This window comes from Tachyglossus aculeatus, chromosome 23 (genome assembly GCF_015852505.1).
Source record: "Tachyglossus aculeatus isolate mTacAcu1 chromosome 23, mTacAcu1.pri, whole genome shotgun sequence".
NCBI classification, from domain to species: domain Eukaryota; kingdom Metazoa; phylum Chordata; class Mammalia; order Monotremata; family Tachyglossidae; genus Tachyglossus; species Tachyglossus aculeatus.
Window position 1 is genome coordinate 40,732,055 of NC_052088.1, and position 20,124 is coordinate 40,752,178.

Genomic DNA, 20,124 nt, shown 5'->3' on the forward strand with positions numbered 1-20,124 from the left:
TCAGAGCTCACCTGCTCTCCTGGAAGCAAGACTCCAAAAGACTTTGGATATGTTGCAACAGTCGGTCACGGAGGCTGTCACGAGCTGCCACGGTTGCGTTTGTGGCAGTTGGTGCCGACTGCCATGATGTGCGATGGTTACATGGGAGGGAGGGAAGGAGCTGAGTTGGTGAGCTGAGAAGGTGCCTGGTGTAGGATGAGGGAGCATGGCTGTCTGCCAGCTCAGACATTCTTTTCCGACCCAGGAGATCACCAAGTCAGCGGAGTCCATTTTTAGTAAACATGTCAGGAGTGGAGCATGCAGTTTCAATCTAACCAGGAAAACACTCCCCCTAAGCACCAACAGCGAGGTCCAGGGATGGTCTCTCTTCTTCAATCCTAAACCATTTATACCCCTGCTCTGGAATGGGGGTGGGGCCCGGGGGAGGGTGGTGTGTTCCAGATTTCAATCTTGATCCCTGTCCCTCTCTCTCTGGTCCCACCTGAGCAGCCCAATCCTTGCAGGCACAGAAGCGGGTAGAGCTTGAAGTTCTGTAATCCTTGCTGAGGCAGGGGGAAATCCAAACAACGTAGAAAACAGCGATTTTGCCTGGTGGGAATTGAGTATTTATTGAAAGAGCTCCAAATACTTTCCCTGCAAAAGGGAATCATCAGACAGTCTATGGTACTTAGTGAAAGTCTGTGCAGAACACTGTACTGAGTACAATGCAATAGAGTTGGTAGTCTCAATTCTTGCCCTCAAGGAGCTTCCAGTCCAGCAGATGGAGACCAACACCAATGGAGATTACAGGTAGGCGGAAGAAACGTGGATCTGTCCATGAACCTGGACTCGCTAATAATAATTGTGGTACTTGTTAAGTGCTTACAATGTACCAAGCACTGTACTAAGCACTGGGGTGGATACAAGCAAATCGGGTTGGACATGCTCCCTGTGCCTCATGGGGCTTAGTCTCAATCCCCATTTTTCAGTCATTCATTCAGTCATATTTATTGAGCACTTACTGTGTTCAGAGCACTGTACTAAGTGCTTGGGAAGTACAAATCGGTAACATAGAGACAGTCCCTACCCAGCATCGGGCTCAAAGTCTAGAAGGAGGGAGACAGACACCAAAACAAAACAAGTAGATGAGGTAACAGGCACAGAGAAGTGAAGGGACTTGACCAAGATCACACAGCAGACACGTGGTGGAGCCAGGATTAGAACCCATGACCTTCTGCCCCACAGGCCCTTGCTCTATCCACTATGCCATGCTGCTTGAGCAACTGGACATGTGAGTGGATGGCTTGGGAGGTGCTCGCTCTCCAGGTGATCGGGCGGAAGCAAATAATGTAAGGAGTCGTGGCTGTGGGGGACTGCCTTCCCTCCTTGCTATGCCCTGGACTCAGGGTCCGGGACACTCAGAGCAGGGTCCCGACTCTGGGTGACAACACGGCACCTGCAGGAAGCCAAGGAAAAGGAGTCAAATGACATGCCAGAGTTGTAAACGAAGGTCCTCCTGGAGTGGCAGAGCCAACCTGAACTAGACGTTGGTGCCGGCGGTGGCAGTTGGACCCCGGGGACTGGAGGGCTCGGGTCTCCCGAGGCGGGGCCACCCGGCCCTTTGGGTGATGCGGGAGAGCTCTGCCACCCTTCTGAGTTGCCAGGAGGTCATGGTGGGGGACACGCCGCTGAGATGGGCCTTCTGGAGGCACAACTCTGAGCTGGGGGATCATGGGAGCCACTCCCTTGAACAGAGAGTTCATTCTTCCTCCCTTCAAAGCCCTATTGAGAGCTCACCTCCTCCAGGAGGCCTTCCAAGACTGAGCCCTCTCCTTCCTCTCCCCCTACTCCCCCTCCCCACCCCCCCAGCCTTACCTCCTCCCCCTTCCCACAGCACCTGTATATATGTATATATGCTTGTACATATTTATTACTCTATTTCTTTTACATGTACATGTTTATTCTATTTATTTTATTTGGTTTATATGTTTTGTTTTGTTTTCTGTCTCCCCCTTCTAGACTGTGAGCCCGCTGTTGGGTAGGGACCGTCTCTATATGTTGCCAACTTGTACTTCCCAAGCACTTAGTACAGTGCTCTGCACACAGTAGGCGCTCAATAAATATGATTGAGTGAATGAATGAATTTGGACCGCCCACAACTTCTCAAGGCTTAGAGTCATCTCACGCAGCTCTGGGCCCTTTGGGGCTCTGCCTTGGGCCAACCTCTCTCTTTGATTTGGGGGTCCGCCCAGAACCATGGTGCCTGCCCACTCCTGCCAGAACAGTTCACCAGCATCTGCTTGGCCCTGGGCTCCTGCCAGGTTCACAGGGGCAAGGGGGGGCAGGGGGGAGGGCTCACTGGGACCACCTCAGCCCCATGAGCTTTCCCAGCCCAGAGTGGCACACCACCTGCCCCTCACTAAGATGCCAGGGGTGCTATATAGGGGTGCCAGTGAGTCCAACGAGCCCCACTTTCCAATCCCTGGTCTCACACAGTTGGTTCCCTAGGAGATGGGGGAGCTGGAAGCAGAGAGCCTGTATGGGATGGGGCAGCTGTTGAGGCTTGTAGGGAAGTGGTTAGATCTGTGGCCAGTTTGCACAGAGACGTTTTACCGTGAAATGAGTCTTCTCAGGGCCCAGAGAGTGTTGACAGAGTCCCTCCCTCCCTGTGGTTCTAAGCCAATGGACAGGTGCCCGCTGCCCTGTCCTGCACATGCTCTGTTTGGTTTAGCACTTGGTTTCTTTTCGCTTGTTTGCCCTCCTCTTTCAATATCCCACAGCTGTGTTGGCTAATTCCACTCAATGTATTTGCTGAGTCCCAAAAATTGTGTGTGCGTGTGTGTGCACACGTGCACCCCCAGAACAAAGTCTGAGTCATCCAGAGGGAATGGATCTGAAAGTCACTGGCATTGCTTCCTACCTCAACCCTCTGTGTGGTTCAGCTGGCACTCCTGAAGGCCATATTGAAAACAGGAAGAAAATATCCCTTTTGAATTTCGAGTCCTACAGAAAAGGGAACTATTCATTCATCATCAATCAATGCTCTTGACACTCAATCAAGAGTATCTTACTGTGGGCAGAGCACTATAATGTGTGCTCAGGAGAATGTAATAGAGTCGGTGGACACGGTTCCTGCCCTCGAGGAGCTTGCAATCTAGCAGGGAGGGTGACAGACACTAAAATAAAAGACAGATGGGAGAAAGAAGGAAACTGGGATATGAATCAATCATTTATTGAGCCCTTACTATGCGCAGAGTACTTAGGATACTAAAATAGAATGGAATAGACGCTCCCTGCCCACAAGTAGTATTTTCATCCATTCATTCGACTGTATTTATTGAGTGCTTACTGTGTGCAAAGCACTATACTAAGCACTTGGGAAAGTGTAATGTTAACAATAAACAGACACATTCCCTGCCCACAACGAGCTTACAGTCTAGAGGGAAGACAGACATTAAATTAAATTATGAGTATGTACCAAAGTGCGGTGGGGCTGAGGGTAGGGTGAATAAAGGTTATGAATCAAGTGCAAGGATGAGGCAGAAGGGAAGGGAAGTAGGGAAAATGAGGACTTATTTGGAAATGGTCTTTTGGAGGAGATGTGATTATAATGAAGCTTTGAAGGTGTGGAGAGTGGTGGTCTGTCGTACATGAAGGGGGAGGGAGTTCCAGGCCAGGAGGGGAAGCGAGCAAGAAGTCAGCAGTGAGGTAGACGAGATTGAGGGACAGTGAGAAGGTGGGCACTAGAGGAGCAAAGTGGATGGGCTGGGTTATAGGAGGAAATCAGGGATGTGAGGTAATAGGGGACAAGGGGATTGAGTGCTCTAAAGCCTATGGTAGAGAGAGTCTCTGTTGGATGTGGAGGTGGATGGGCTCCCACCGGAGGTTCTCGAGGAGCAGGGAGACATGGACTCGAATGGTTCGGTGGAAAAATGAGCCAGGCAGCAGCATAAAGTACAGACTGGAGTTGGGAGCGGCCTGGAGATCAGCGAGGAGGCTGATGCAGAAGTCAAGGTGGGATAGGAGAAGCAGCGTGGTTCAGTGGAAAGAACACGGGCTTTGGAGTCAGAGGTCATGGGTTCAAATCTCGACCGCCAATTGTCAGCTGTGTGACTTCGGGCAAGTCACTTAACTTTTCTGTGCCTCCGTTCCCTCATCTGGAAAATGGGGATTAAGACTGTGAGCCCCCCGTGGGACAACCTGATCACCTTGTTACCTCCCCAGCGCTTAGAACAGTGCTTTGCACATAGTAAGCACTTAATAAATGCCATTATTATTATTATTATTATTATTATAGGGCAAGTGCTTGGATCAACCAAGTAGCAGTTTGGTTGGAGAGAAAAGGGCTGATTTTAGTGATGTTTTGAAGTTTGAACCAACAGGACTTCATGACATTGAATATGTCAGTTGAATGAGAGAGAGAGATGAGTCAAGAATAATGCCAATTTTATGGACTTGTGGCACAGGGAGGATGGTTGTGTTGTCTACAGAGATGGGAAAGTCGCGGGGAAGAAAAAGTTTGAGAGGGAAGACAAGGGAGTTATGTTTTGGACAAATTTAGTTTGCAGTGTCAACAGGACATCCAAGTACAGATGTCTGGAAGGCAGGGGGAAATACGAGACTAAAGAGAAGGAGAAAGATGTAAATGTAGATTTGTGAATTACCTAAACAGAGATGGTAGTTGAAGCCATGGGAAGGAACGAGTTCACCCAAGGAAGTGGGTATAAATGGAGACAGAAGAATACCCGGAACTGAGCCTTGAGGGACTCCCACAAGGGTTGGAAGGCAGTGGAGGAGTCCACAAAAGAGCCGGAGAATGAGCGGCCGGAGAGATAGTGGGAGAACCAGGAGAGGATAATGTCACTGAAGCTGAGGTTGGTTAATGTTTCCAGAAGGACATGGTTGACAGTGTCAAAGGCAGTTGAGCAGTCGAGAAGTTAGGATGTAGTAGAGGTCACTGATGATGTGACCTTTGAGAGGGCAGTTTCCATGGAGTGAAGGGAGTGGCAACCAGATTGAAGGAGGTTAAGAAGAAAATTGGAGGAGAGGAAGTGGTATCAGCAAGTATAGACAACTTGCTCAAGGAGTTTGGGGAGGAATGATAGGAGAGAGATGGGGAAATAATTGGAAGGAGCCATGGCATCAAGGGAGGGTTTGTTTTTTTTTCCGGGAGTGGGGGATGAGGAGACTTGAACATGCTTGAAAGCAGTGGGGAAGAAGCCCATTGGAGAGGAATTGTTGAAAATGTGATCAGGGAGAGAAAGAGAGAGGGGCAGACTGTTTTGATAAGGTGCAAAGGAAGGTGTTAGAGGCACCAGTGGAGGAGGTTGATGTTGAGAAGAGGCAGGAGATCCTCTCTCGAGATACTGCTGGGAAAGATGGGAGAGTCGAATAAGGGGCAGGAGGAGGGAGGGATTGGAAAGGTGCACGAGTACGAGTTAGTGTTCAGATAATGGGACACGTAAAGTATGAACAGAAGTGCTATGGGATGTTGTTGAGTACATAAGTGTGTACCTGGCATCGAAGAGCTGGGCTGGAAGTGGGGCAGATACAAAGTGGAGACTCATGCAGTAGTGAAGTCGGACTATGACCAATGCTTGGATCAGTGAGGGGGCCCTCGGATGGAGAGGAAGGGTGGGTCCTAGAAATGGCATGGAGGAAATATCGCCAGGGTTTGGTAACAAACCCACTGCTCCCTCTCAGAGTCAAACAAATTGCCAAGGTGGCAGGTTTCAGAAATGGGGAGGATGGTGGTGCTGTCAAGGGTTACAAGAAAATTTGATGGAGGACAGAGTTTGGGTGGGAAGATGAGGAGTTCAATTTTGGACATGTTGAGTTTGAGGTGTCGGCCGGACATCCATACGGAGATGTCCTGAAGGTAGGGGGAAATGCGAGACTGCAGAGAAGGAGAGAGGTCACAGCTGGAGGGGGAGATTTGGGAAGCTTCTGCTGAGAGATGGTAGCTGAAGCTGTGGGAGCAGAAGAGATCAGAGAGGTCACAGCTGGAGGGGGAGATTTGGGAAGCTTCTGCTGAGAGATGGTAGCTGAAGCTGTGGGAGCAGAAGAGATCCCCAAGGGAGTAACTGTAAAGTGCAATGCATTGGGGACCCAGAATGGAGCCTTGAGGGATGTCTGTGGTTAGCAGAGGGAGGGTCAGAGGAAGATCCAGCCAAAGAGCCAGGGAAGGAGGGGCCAGCGAGGTAGGAGGAGAACCAGGGGAGGATGGTGTTGAGTGAAGCCAAGGTGAGAGAGTGTTTCAAGGAGAAGGGGCTGCTGAGAGGTGGAGGAGGATTAGGACAGAGGGGAGGGCACTTGATTTGACAGAAAGAAGGTCCATAATGACCTGGGAGAGGGTGACCTCAGGGGACTGAAGGGCTGTATACTGGATTGTAGAGGATCAAGAAGGAAGTTGAGAAGCAGGGTGGCTCAATGGAAAGAGCATGGGCTTGGGAGTCAGAGGTCATGGGTTCGAATCCCAGCTCCACCACTTGTCAGCTGTGTGACCTTGGGCAAGTCACTTAACTTCTCGGGGCCTCAGTTACCTCATCTGTAAAATGGGGATTAAGACTGTGAGCCCCACGTGGGACAACCTAATCACCTTATATCCTCCCCAGCTCTTAGAACAGTGCTTTGCACATAGTAAGCGCTTAACAAATGCCATTATTATCATTATTATTATTAGGTTGGAGGAAAGGAAGTGGGGAAGCAGCATGGTCTATTGGAAAGGACACAGGCCTGAGAGTCAGAGGACCTGCGTCCGAATGTGTGCTTACTGTGTGACCCTGGATGTCACTTCACTTCTCTGTGCCTCAGTTTCCTCATCTGTAAAATGGGAATTTGATACCTGTTCTCCCTCCCCCCATTAGACTGTGAGACCCCTGACAGGGACTGCGTCCAACCTGATTATAATCTACCTCAGAGTTTAGCATTTAACAAGTACCATAAAAATCCTGTTTCATTGTACTCTCCCAAGTGCTTAGTACAGTGCGCTGTGCACAGTAAGTTCTTAGGACAGTGCCTGGCACATAGTAAGGGTTTAACAAGTACCAGACTTATTAGTAATAGTATTATCTCTGCCCTTACAATCTAGAAGGGAAGACAGATAGTAAAATAAATTATGGATAGGAGAAGCTGCAGAGTGTAAGGATATATGAGCAGATTTTAGTATAGCACTGATTCTGGAAGTAAGTGCTCAGTAAATATGACTGATTGATCGATTCCCTTTTTGCCCTCAGGCCACAGTGGGTGCAAAGAGCCCCGCAAAGAGTTCTCAAAGCCCCTGAGGTGGTCAGAAGAGCTGAGCAGATTGGGTGCACTGGCAAGCTGAAGCCAGAGGGAGACAGGCAGCACACTGGGCCCCCTGAGTCGCCAGAGATGGACGGGCCCGAACAGCACAGCTCCTCTCCAAGGGAGGGGCCGGGGGTGGGGGGACGGAGAGGGGAGAGATGGGTGGAGGGGTGGGGAGGGGAGGGGAGAGAGATGGATGGGGAAGGGAGGGGAGAGAGATGGATGGGGAAGGGAGAGACCCGTGAGGGACAAAGGGGTAGGGAGAGACGGCCAGAGGCCGGCGGAGACGAGGGGCCGGGGGAGAAGGGAGGACGGAGGAGGGAGGGTCCTGGGCGGGGGCAGAAGGGGTGGGGGGAAGGGACACCGTGGGTGGGTGATAGAAGAGGCGAAGGGAAGGCGGGGGAAGGCCGTGGGCGGGGACTGGGCTAAGGTTCTGGCCGCTGGAGAGGTGGCCAGGCCACCCTCCGCCCGTTGGTATCCGCTGCCGCTGTCCGCGGCCTCGTTGCCCACCGAGCTCTTCCTGCAGGATTCTGCCCCACTTCTGCCCGGCTCCCCGCGGGCGCCCGGGATGGAGCTTTACGGGAAGGTAAGGCTGGACCGAGCGGGCGGGACGGCGGGCGGGCGGGCGGGCAGCTGGGCTCCGGAGGAGAGAGGCGTCCGGCCCGGGGGTCGGTGGAGGGCGGGGCAGGGCCGGACCGAGGGGGCCGAGCGGGGGCGCGGGGCCCGCCTCTCCTCTCCATGTGAGTCTCTGGGGGGGTCTGTTTGGGAATATCGGGGCCGGTCCACGGGGATTCTCTCTCCTGGGACCGGAGACCCCGCATGGCCCCGCCCTCCCCAAAACGCACCTGCCCGGCCCAGCCCAGCTCAGCCCCAGCCCCGACCCCAGCACCAACTTGCCCAAGCCCGCCTCTCCTAGCCCTGCCCTCCATAGCCCCACCCACAACGGCCCCGCCCTCCCCAGAACTGACCAACCCAAGCCTCCCTCCTCCCCTCCTTTACTTCCATCTTCAACCGCTCACTCTCCAGTGGTTCCTTCCCCTCTGCCTTCAAACACGCCCTCGTCTCCCCATCCTAAAAAAACCCTCTCGACCCCACTGCCCCTTCTAGTTACCGCCCTATCTCCCTCCTACCCTTGCTTTCCAAACTCCTAGAACGAGTCGTCTACACTCGCTGCCTCGAATTTCTCAATGCTAACTCTCTCCTACACCCCCTCCAATCTGGTTTCCATCCCCTACACTGCACCGAAACTGCCCTCTCAAAGGTCACCAATGACCTCCTTCTCGCCAAATCCAATGGCTCCTACTCTATCCTAATCCTCCTCGACCTCTCAGCTGCCTCCGACACTGTGGACCACCCCCTTCTCCTCAAGACGCTATCCAACCTTGGCTTCACAGACTCCGTCCTCTTCTGGTTCTCCTCATCTCTCCGGCCATTCATTATTAGTCTCCTTTGTGGGCTCCTCCTCCCCCTCCCATCCCCTTACTGTAGGGATTCCTCAAGGGTCAGTTCTTGGTCCCCTTCTGTTCTCTATCTACACTCACTCCCTCAGTGAACTCATTTGCTCCCACGGCTTCAACTATCATCTCTACGCTGATGACACCCAAATCTACATCTCTGCCCCTGCTCTCTCCCCCTCCCTTCAGGCTTGGGTCTCCTCCTGCCTGCAGGACATCTCCATCTGGAAGTCTGCCCGCCCTCTAAAACTCAATATGTCCAAGACTGAACTCCTTATCTTCCCTCCCAAACCCTGCCCTCTCCCTGACTTTCCCATCACTGTTGATGGCACTACCATCCTTCCCGTCTCACAAGCCCGCAACCTTGGTGTCATCCTCGACTCTGCTCTCTTATTCACCCCTCACATCCAATCCGTAACCAAAACCTGCCGGTCTCACCTCCGCAACATCGCCAAGATCCGCCCTTTCCTCTCCATCCAAACTGCTACCCTGCTGGTTCAATCTTTCATCCTATCCCGACTGGATTACTGCATCAGCTTCCTCTCTGATCTCCCATCCTCCTGTCTCTCCCCACTTCAATCTATACTTCACACTGCTGCCTGGATCATCTTTGTGCAGAAACGCTCTGGGCATGTTACTCCCCTCCTCAAAAATCTCCAGTGGCTACCAATCAACCTACGCATCAGGCAAAAACTCCTCACTCTCGGCTTCAAGGCTTTCCATCTCCTTGCCCCCTCCTACCTCTCCTCCCTTCTCTCTTTCTACAGCCCAGCCCGCACCCTCCGCTCCTCTGCTGCTATCCTCCTCACTGGGCCTCGTTCTTGCCTGTCCCCCCATCGACCCCGGCCCACGTCCTTCCCCTGGCCTGCAGTGCCCTCCCTCCACACATCCGCCAACTAGCTCTCTTCCTCCCTTCAAAGCCCTACTGAGAACTCACCTCCTCCAGGTGGCCTTCCCAGACTGAGCCCCCTTTTTCCTCTCCTCCTCCCCATCCCCCCTCTGCCCTATCTATCTCCTTCCCCTCCCCACAGCACTTGTATATATTGGTACAGATTTATTGCTCTATTTATTTCACTTGTACATATTTAGTATTCTATTCATTTTGTTAATGATATGCATATAGCTATAACTCTATTCTGACAGTTTTGACACCTTTCTACGTGTTCTGTTTTGTTGTCTGTCTTCCCCTTCTAGACTGTGAGCTCGTTGTTGAGTAGGGATGTTGCCGACTTGTACTTCCCAAGCGCTTAGTACACTGCTCTGCACATAGTAAGCGCTCAATAAATACGATTGAATGAATGAATGAATGACAGACACAACCCCGCAAAGCGCTTTCCCGGCAGTCATCTCATTTCACCCTCACAATATCCCGAGAGCCAGGAGTAGGGTCCCATTTTCTCTTCAAATGCCATCGAGTCGTTTCCGACCCATAGCGACTCCTTGGAGATTCCCTCTTCAGAACATCCCATCTTCTGTCATAGGTCATTCTGGCGTGTGTATCTGTAGTTTGCTTGGTAAAGATGGGAAGTGGTTTACCATTGCCTTCTTCCGTGCAGTAAAAACTTGAGTCTCCGCTGTTGTCTTTGCTCAATGTTTAGATCACTTGGTCATCTGCCTTTAACTTTTTCCCATGCCGCTGCCACCCAGCATAGGTGAATCAACTTTGTCTGACACTTCAGTTTAGACCTTTCCATTCTAAGTAACCTTAAATGGCATAGGTCTAAGCTTCACCAGTGTATGCAAACTCTCCTGCCACGATATGGCATCAATTCATAGGAGAGCTCCCATTTTACAGTGGAGCACACTGAGGCCCAGAGAAGGTGACTTGGCCAGAGGGAGAAGTAGCAGGAAGACAGATGGTGGTTCTATACTCTCGAGGTGTGCTGGCCCAGCCCTTATGTCCATCCTGGCCCATCCTGGTCTGTGCCTTCTTTCTTTCTTTATTTTTCTGTGGTATTTGGTGTAAGACAAGGATGTGTCTTATCACCTTATCTGTTCATCCTTTACACCGAATACCTAATGAGAGAAACCAGATAGGATGAAGATTAATGGGGAGTAAAGATTGGAGGAAGGAATATAAACAACCTTTGTTATGCTGATGATACAACCCTATTAGCAGAAAGTGAAGAAGATTTGAAGGGCTTATTATTAAAAAGTTAAGGAACAGAGCAAAAAGATGGGCCTACATCTGAATGTCAAGAAAACAAAGATCATGACAACTGGAAGTTTTAACACATTTGTAGTTGATGGAGAGGAGATTGAAATAGCTGACAGTTTTTCTCTCCTGGGATTGATAATCAATACTAAAGGAACTAGCGGCCAAGAAATATGCCAAAGATTAATGTTAGGAACACTTGCTATGAAGAGCTTGGAAAAAGTCATGAAATGTGCTGATGTAACAATGGCCACAACAATACGAATTGTCAACTCTGTGGTGTTTCCAGTGACAATGTATGGATCCGAAAGCTGGACAGTGAAAAAACATAATAATAATATTAATAATGGTATTTGTTAAGCACCTACTATATGCCAAGCAATGATCTAAGCGCTGGGGTAGATACAAGGTTTTCAGGTTGTCCCACGTGGGGCTCACAGTCTTAATCCCCATTTTACAGAGGAGGGAAACTGAGGCCCAGAGAAGTTAAATAGCTTGCCCAAGGTCACACAGCAGACAAGTGGTGGAGGCGGCATCAGAACCCTCATCCTCTGACTCCCAAGTCCGTGCTCTTTCCATTGATCCTTTTGAAATGTGGTGTTGGAGAAGGCTTTTGCGAATACCCATGGACTGCCCGAAAAACAAACAAATGGATGTTAGAGCAAATTAAACCAAAGTGGTCTTTCGAAGGCCAAATGACTCGACTTAGATTAGCATATTTTGGACACATAAATCAGGAGGACTAATTCCCTGGAGAAGACACTAATGCTAGGAAAAGTCCAGGGAAAACGTGGAAGAGGCAGACCGGCAGCGTATATATGTATATATGTTTGTACATATTTATTACTCTATTTATTTATTTATTTTACTTGTACATATCTATTCTATTTATTTTATTTTGTTAATATGTTTTGTTTTGTTCTCTGTCTCCCCCTTCTAGACTGTGAGCCCACTGTTGGGTAGGGACCGTTTCTATATGTTGCCAACTTGTACTTCCCAGGCACTTAGTACAGTGCTCTGCACACAGTAGGTGCTCAATAAACACGATTGATTGATTGATAGAGACCATCACGACAATAGCGGAAGAACCGTTAGAAAGATCAATCAATCGTATTTATTGAGCGCTTACTCTGTGCAGAGCACTGTACTAAGCGCTTGAGAAGTACAAGTTGGCAACACGTAGAGACGCTCCCTACCCAACAGTGGGCTCACAGTCTAGAAAGATTGGCAATTCTGGCAGAGGACAGGACGTTCTGGAGAACTATGGAGTCGCTATGAATTGGAAACAACTGGACGGCACTTGATAATAATGCTTGTGTCGCTGAGGGCCCGCAGCCCCTGGCCCCGGGGGGAATGGATAGGGAGGGAGGGGCTGGAGAAGGAGCTATTCTATTTATTTTATTTTGTTAGTATGTTTGGTTTTGTTCTCTGTCTCCCCCTTTTAGACTGTGAGCCCACTGTTGGGTAGGGACCGTCTCTATATGTTGCCAATTTGTATTTCCTAAGCGCTTAGTACAGTGCTCTGCACATAGTAAGCGCTCAATAAATACGATTGATGATGATGATGATGAGAGAATGCGCGTGCGTCCCGGGGAGGCCTGAGTGCGCGCATGCGCGGGCGCGCGCGGGGCGGGATCGCGCCCGGGGAGGTCCGCGCGGTGGGGGGGGGGGGGGCGTGCACGGGCGGCCCGGGGACGCGCGGGGCGGGGCGAAGTCTGCGCTCGCGCCCGACGAGCAGGAGCCGAGCGGTGCCGAGCGGAGCCGAACGGGAGGCGAGCGGAGCCGAGCGGAGGGCAAGCTTGTTGGCTGCGAGAGGTCGGCAGCCCCGCGTCCGAGCCCCAGGCCCGGGGCCATGCGGCACGAAGCGCCGGTGCAGGTTGGTCCCGACGCGCCAGGGGGGGAATAATAATAATAATAATAATAATAGTATTTGTTAAGCGCTTACTATGTGCAAAGCACTGTTCTAAGCGCTGCGCTGTTCTAAGCGCTGAAGAAGAAGAAGGGCTCAGCGGGACCGGGACGGAGCGTCGGCGGCGGGAAAGCCGGGGGAGGGCACGGCCTTCGGCTCCGGACGTTGGTCCGGACGGTCCGTGCCCTGCCCTGCCCTAAGGGGCAGACCGATCGCGCTCAGGCTCTCTGCAGTGGGCGCAGGCTCACCCACTGCCCACGGCCGCAGTGTCCGGGGAGGCCGGGGCCCCGGGGGGCTTCAGTCCTGAGTCCCGCATTGACCACCAGCTCCCCCGCCCCAGCCCCGCAGTCCGGGGATGGGCTCTCAATCAATCAATCAATCATCAATCAATCAATCGTATTTATTGAGCGCTTACTGTGTGCAGAACACTGTACTAAGCGCTTGGGAAGTACATCATCATCATCATCATCATCATCATCATCAGCTCCCTCCCCCCCCGCCCCAGCCCCGCAGTCCGGGGATGGGCTCTCAATCAATCAATCAATCAATCAATCGTATTTATTGAGCGCTTACTGTGTGCAGAGCACTGTACTAAGCGCTTGGGAAGTACAAGTCGGCAACATATAGAGGCAGTCCCTACCCAACAGTGGGCTCACAGTCTCGCCCTCCTGGGGCTTGGCACGTAGTTCAACGCGACCGTGGGCAGTGGGAGAGCCTGTGCCCAGGAGGCCTTCCCAGACTGCGCCCCCTCCTTCCTCTCCCCCTCCTCCTTCTTCCCCTCCCCACAGCACCTGTATTTATATAAACCAATCAATCGTATTGAGCGCTTACTGTGTGCAGAGCGCTGTACTAAGCGCTTGGGAAGTACAAGTTGGCAACATATAGAGACGGTCCCTACCCAACAGTGGGCTCACAGTCTCGCCCTCCTGGTGCTTGGCACGTAGTTCAACGCGACCGTGGGCAGTGGGAGAGCCTGTGCCCAAGAGGCCTTCCCAGACTGAGCCCCCTCCTTCCTCTCCCCCTCCTCCTCCTTCCCCTCCCCACAGCACCAGTATATATATATATATCTCAATCGTATTTATTGAGCGCTTACTGTGTGCAGAGCATTGTACTAAGCGCTTGGGAAGTACAAGTTGGCAACATATAGAGACAGTCCCCACCCAACATATCTATATATATATGTTTGTACATATTTATTACTCTTATTTATTTTACTTGTACATATTTATTCCATTTATCTTATTAATATGCTTTGTTTTGTTGTCTGTCTCCCCCTTCTAGACTGTGAGCCCGCTGTTGGGTAGGGACCGTCTCTAGATGTTGCCGACTTGGACTTCCCAAGCGCTTAGTACAGTGCCCTGCACACAGTAAGCGCTCAATCAATACGATTGAATGAATGAATGAATGTGCCCAGACGGCCCGGGGGGCTTCAGTTCTGAGTCCCGCATTGGCCAACAGCTCCCCCCAGCCCCGCAGTCCGGGGATGGGCTGTCGCCCTCCTGGTGCTTGGCACGTAGTTCAACGCTTAACAAATACCATCATTATTATTATTATTATCGGAAAGCAGCGCAGGCCCCACCATCGGAGAGGACTTGGGACTGCGTGGCACTGCGGGGGAGGGTGGGCACTGCATTGGAGCAGGCCCCCGATGCTCAGCCCCCAGAGGGAGCTTAGGCCTGCAGCAAGGCAGGGGCGTTGCTTTAAAGCCCCATTTCAAGACATCCTTGACTCTGGAAGGACGGGTTCAGGTGCTGTCCAATTTCCCCTCACTTTGTGCTTACAGCCATGAATATTTTTAAACAATAGAACTGCGGAATCCGACGGCCCCTTGAGTATTGAAATAAATGAGTTCGTCTTTAGGTGGCCCGCGGAATTGTTTTCTTGGTAGCGTTATTAAGGGTCATTTATGGATGCTTGGACTCATGAACTTGAAATTTTTTAAATGCAAACCCTCTCAGATAAAAAGAATTTCAGACTCGGTGAAATTCGGATTGAGAGGTCTTAATTTTTTTGTATTGGACTCTCCCAAGTGCTTAATACAGTGCTGTGCACACAGTAAGAGCTCAATAAATACGATCGACAGGCATCATTTTTAAGTGGAAAATCTGCTACATTGAATTCATGTTGGCCCTTGGCAAGATGTCGGAGTGCAAAGTGCAGTGTGTGAAGTGAGCGTTCAACAAATGTTTATGAAGGGGCAGGTGAGACGCTTCCATTCATTCATTCATTCAATCGTATTTATTGAGCGCTTACTGTGTTCAGAGCACTGTACTAAGCGCTTGGGAAGTACATATAGAGACGGTCCCCACCCAGCAGTGGGCTCACAGTCTAGAAGGGGGAGACAGAGAACAAAACAAAACATGTTAACAAAATAAAATAAAATAATTAGAATAAATATGTACAAATAAAATAAATAAATAGCGTAATAAATATGTACAAACATATATACATATATACAGGTGCTGTGGGGAGGGGAAGGAGGTAAGGCAGGGGGGATGGGGATGGGCACATAAATCCTGCCTCCGTCACGATGGAGCTGTTTGTTCCAGATTCAGGATAGCCAAGTGGAATAGGGGCAATGCGTCACATAGGCTTCTCTGTCCCATTTAAAGGCCGCTCAGCCCAATCCGAGGCCTCCGGGGGCCGCCTGAGTGGCTCCTGAGAGGCTCTGCCCCAGGTGTGGCCTGTCCCCCGGCGGCCGCCCGCCTCCCCACCATCCCTTTCTAGCTCCCCACCCCTGCCCACTTGCCGGTTTTCTCCCAGGGAGCGCCTGGTGGGGTCCGGCGTGATTATAAATCAGTTTAGGGAGGTGGACCCGGGGCTGAGGCTGGATCCCTGCCTTCCGGAACGTCTCAGGGGCCCGTTTGGCCACGGTGACCGCACACCCCGGCCATGCCAGGTGCCAGATGCCCGAGTTGTTGCCTTTCCTACCCTGAGGAGAGCAAGCGCAGAGGCAAAGGCCACTGGGCCCAAGTGATTGTGAGCGCCCCGAAGGCAGGAATCGGATCTTCCCAGGACACAGTAGGGTAGGCTAAAATCTGCCCTTTTCTCACCATCCAAACTGCTACCACGTTAAATGCAATTTTATTCATCCTATCCCTCCTGGGGGTCATCAGCCTCCTTGCTGACCTCCCAACCCCCTGCCTCTCCCCATGCCAGTCCATACTTCACTCCGCTGCCCGGATCGTCTTTCTACAGAAACGTTCAAGACATGTCACTCCCCTCCTCAGTAATCCCCAGGGGTTGCGTATCCACCTCCATATAAAACCAAAACTCCTCACCATTGGCCTTAAGCACTCCATTGCCTTGCCCCCTCCTCCCTCACCTTGCTTCTCTCCTTCTACAATCCAGCTTGCACACTTAGCTTCTTTGGTGCTAACCTTCTCACTGTGCCTCTACCTCACCTGTCTCACCACCGACCCCTGGTCCAGGTCCTGCCTCTGGCCTGGAATGCCCTCCCTCCTCAAATTTGCCAGGCAATAACCCCCCTGCTTATAAGCCTTATTGAAGGCACATCTCCAAGAGACCTTCTCAGACCAAGCCCCACTTTTCCTCATCTCCCATTCCCTTCGGCATCACCGTGACTTGCTCCCTTTGCTCTCCCCCCCCAGCCCCTCGGCACTTATGTATATATCTTTAGTAGTATTTATTTGTATTGATGTCTGTTTATTTGTATTGCTGTCTGTCTCCACCTCCCCCGCCCTTCTCCCCCCACCCCCAGACTGTGAGCTCGTGGTAGGCAGGGATTGTCACTCTTTATTGTTGTACTTTTCCAAGTACTTAGTACAGTGCTCTGAATACAGTAAGTGCTTAATAAATACGATTGAATGAAGTTCTGCGCACATTAAGCACTCAGTAAATACTGCTGATTGATTCCTGCGAAGTAGCCATTTGGGGGTCTCATTTTCTTTTGCAACTTCTGAATCTGTCTGCAAAAGTTCCCCTGACAAGGTGAGATCAGAGTCTGGCCTGAGTGCTGCAGCCTGGAAATATTTGTTGTCCGAGTCCAGTGTCTCCTCCTTGGGCTGAAGATACCTGGGAGAAGGAAGAACGGCAGGACTCACCCACTCTGTCATAGAGGAGGGGGGGCCCGCAGCTGCCCCATTGCTCTGTGGCTCAGTGTGGGGTTGTACTGTCCATCTGCCAGAAGCCATCGCCTAGGTAGCAGAATGGAGTAATGATACTGGGTTCTAGAGTTTGCAGATGAAGATTGTAGTGATGGGATCTGTGCAGTGGTTACTCTGTGCCAAGCCCTGGAGTTGAGGTGGTACTATGAGATCAGGAAAAGCCCCCATCCCAAAAGGGCCTCACTTTTGCCACTGCTCCTCCCGTCCTGTTGCTCGATGCGGGTAGGTGGGCAGCCAAGGAGCAGAGCCCTGGGCGCTGCCTGAATCAGACTAGGATGTCGGTGGTGATAGCACACTGAGGGCTGGGGTGTTTCCCCATTCTACTCTTCCCTTCCCTTTGAAGCTGGTGATTCCGATGTTGTCTCGGAAGGCTTAAAGCTTCCCCACGGATTCCACCTGCTGAGGAAAAGCCCACACAGACTTCTGAGCCCTGAGCCCCCACGTGCTGGACAGTTCCTGCCAGGATGCCAAAGGGTCTAGCAGCTTTTCTGTTTCAGTGGCGTTGATGGCAGTGGAAGTGGCGTCTTCCAAAGTTCGGGCTATGGCTGGTGGTGGGTGGCCTGGGGGATGGTGTTAAGTGGTTGGGGAGCAGGTGGGACACCCTTGCTGTCTGGGTGAGATTTCATCTTTGCTTGGGATGAGGGGATCCTCCCTGCAACACTCAGGGATGCGGTGGTCATGGGGGTGGATTAGGGTCCTTAGTTTGATAGGAGATCCCTGGATCTCTTCCTCCTGACACTGGCCATGTGTATTCCTTTGCCTGAGCCGTATGTCAGTCAATCAATCAATCATTCAATAGCAAGCACTCGGAACACAGAAGAGGTTCAGAGAGCTACACTGTGGGTGTGAGAGAGAATAATGGAGTCAGTAGGCATAATTCCTGCCCCTGAGGAATTTACAATCTACTGTAAACAGAGAACTATACCGAGCGCTTGGGAGAGTACAGTAGAGTCAATAGACACAATCCCAGCCCTTGAGGAACTTACTTTCTGCTGTGTGCTGAGTATTGAACTGAGTGCCTGGGAAAGAACAATGGAGTTAGTAGGTCCAATCCTGGGCCTCAGGGAGTGTCCAGTATAGGCCCGAGGCAAGGTGTGAAGGGCACCATTTTGTTGCAGCTACGAAGCACTGAGAGTGTTATTGATTGATTTCCTGCATCACTGCTCCAGTTTGTCTAGTTTGTTGTGGGGGGTTAAGGGGGTAGGTATTTGTTAAGCACTTATTATGTTCCGGTTGTTATACTAAGTGCTGAGGTAGATACAAGATAGTCAGGTTGGACACAGTCCCAGTCCCACGTGGGACTCACAGTCTCAATTCCCATTTTACATCTGAGGAAATTAAGGTACGGAGAAGTGAAGTGATTTGCCCAAGGTCACACAGCAGACAGTTGGCGGAGCCAGAATTAGAATCCATGACCTTCCGACTCCCAGGCCCATGCTTGATCCACTCAGCCCCGCTGCTTCGCTTCTCCAGCCATTTGCATTGGGATGCTGCGGTGATGGGTCCTCGCCCTTAGCCCTATTTTGGCAGTACTGGACTTTCAGCAGCACAAGCTTAGATGCGTGGGACCTCGGCTCGCCCTCTCTCCCTTCCCGCCTCCCAGTTACTGTGCTGTATCTCCTGGCTTGGGCTGGGCTGGGCACGGGGAACCCCGGGGGTCTTCGGGTCTCTCGCAGTTTGATGCTTAGCCTGCATCCCTGTGTCAGGGCGGAGGCTCAGCCCGCTGCCTTGGAGCTGACTCGTCTCCCTTCTCCTCCCAACCCCCCGTGGGTCCAGCGGCTGGAGCTCTATGTACCCTTCTTGTGGGGGGGCCTCTCACCACCAGCAGCACTGGGTTGAGCCTTGGGGAACACTGATGAACGATTGTGAGTGCTGGTGAACACTGGTGAACAAGCATCCTTTTAGCAGGCAGAGCCCCTTGTCAAGCCCCCTGGAGGCCAGTGGGCCTAGCTCTGCACTGGGAGTTGGTCTTTTTCTGAGAGGGACTAAGCCATTCTCAGTGATGGGTCATTTCTGACCACACCAGCCTTCCGGCCTGGTCGAGCGTTGCCTTAGAGAGCCGGTTGGGACTGAGACCCACCCCACTCCATAGAGCTGATGAGGTCCTCCGAAAATGACCGGGGCCAGTTCTTGTCCCCGACCCTCCTCAGGGGCCAGTAATGACCAGAAGCGAGCTGGACCTAGCAACAGGGGAAGAGCTTGAGCAGCTCTTGGGGTTGGGACCAGTGTCATCCCCATTGCCCTGGGGCTGGGACAGTGTCATCCCCATTCCCTGCTGGAATCGGGGTCAGTGTGGGTCCGATCTCTCCATGCCTGAGAAACTGCCAGTGGTTGCCCATCCATCTCCATGTCAAATGGAAACTCCTCATTGCTTCAAGGCACTCAACCAGTTTTCGCCTTCCTACCTCCACCTCGCTCATCTCTCAAACACTTCACTCCTCATCTCTCTTCCTCTCGGTCGACCCCTTGCCCGTTTCCTCCCTCCTTGGGACTCACTTCCCCTTCACATCTCACAGATCATCACTCTTCCCCATCTTCAGAGGCAGGCTTAATCACATCTTCAAGAAGCCTGGTCTGACTAAGCTCACCTCTCCCCACCCTATTCACCTTCTCTTTTGGGTCACTTATTCACTTGGATCTGTACCCCTTAAACACTTTGATACTCACCTCACCCCCACAGCACTTATGTACAGATTCATATATTCTGTCTCTTCCCATATCTGTAATTTTAGCATCCGTCCCCCCCACTAGACTGTAAGCTCCTCGAGGGCAGGGATCGTGTCTACTGACTCTCTTGTGCCATACTCTCCCAAGTGCTTTGTACAGTACTCTGCACACAGTAAGCACTCAATAAATATGCTTGACGGATCAACCGACTGATTGTTTGCATCCCAGATGGCGTCTGCCCAAGATTCCCGGTTCGGCCAAAAAGACGCATCCGACCAGAACTTCGACTACATGTTCAAGTTGCTCATCATCGGCAACAGCAGCGTGGGGAAGACCTCTTTTCTGTTTCGCTACGCAGATGACTCCTTCACGTCGGCATTTGTCAGCACCGTGGGCATTGATTTCAAGGTCAAGACGGTCTTCAAGAATGAGAAGAGAATCAAGCTTCAGATCTGGGTGAGTCTGGAGGAAAGGTCCTTGCTGGGGAGGGCCCAGGCGAAGTTGGGGCTGTGTTGGGAACCGAGTCGAAGCTGCTTTGGGTGATGT

The 20,124-nt window shown here is 51.6% G+C and overlaps 1 protein-coding gene across 2 annotated transcripts in view; it reads left to right on the top strand.

Moving 5' to 3' along the window:
- Positions 1–7,726: 7,726 nt before the first annotated feature.
- RAB3C (RAB3C, member RAS oncogene family) overlaps positions 7,727–20,124 on the top strand; it is a 51,253-nt gene continuing 38,855 nt past the window's right edge. Inside the window, exons 1-2 of one of the 2 annotated variants that reach the window (XM_038765770.1) lie at positions 7,727–7,852; positions 19,807–20,034. In XM_038765770.1, the coding sequence (XP_038621698.1) occupies positions 7,835–7,852; positions 19,807–20,034 (246 nt within the window). In that variant the 5' untranslated portion in view covers positions 7,727–7,834. Of the gene's footprint in view, positions 7,853–12,631; positions 12,752–19,806; positions 20,035–20,124 lie in introns of those variants that run through there. The other variant, XM_038765769.1, reaches the window with a different exon arrangement.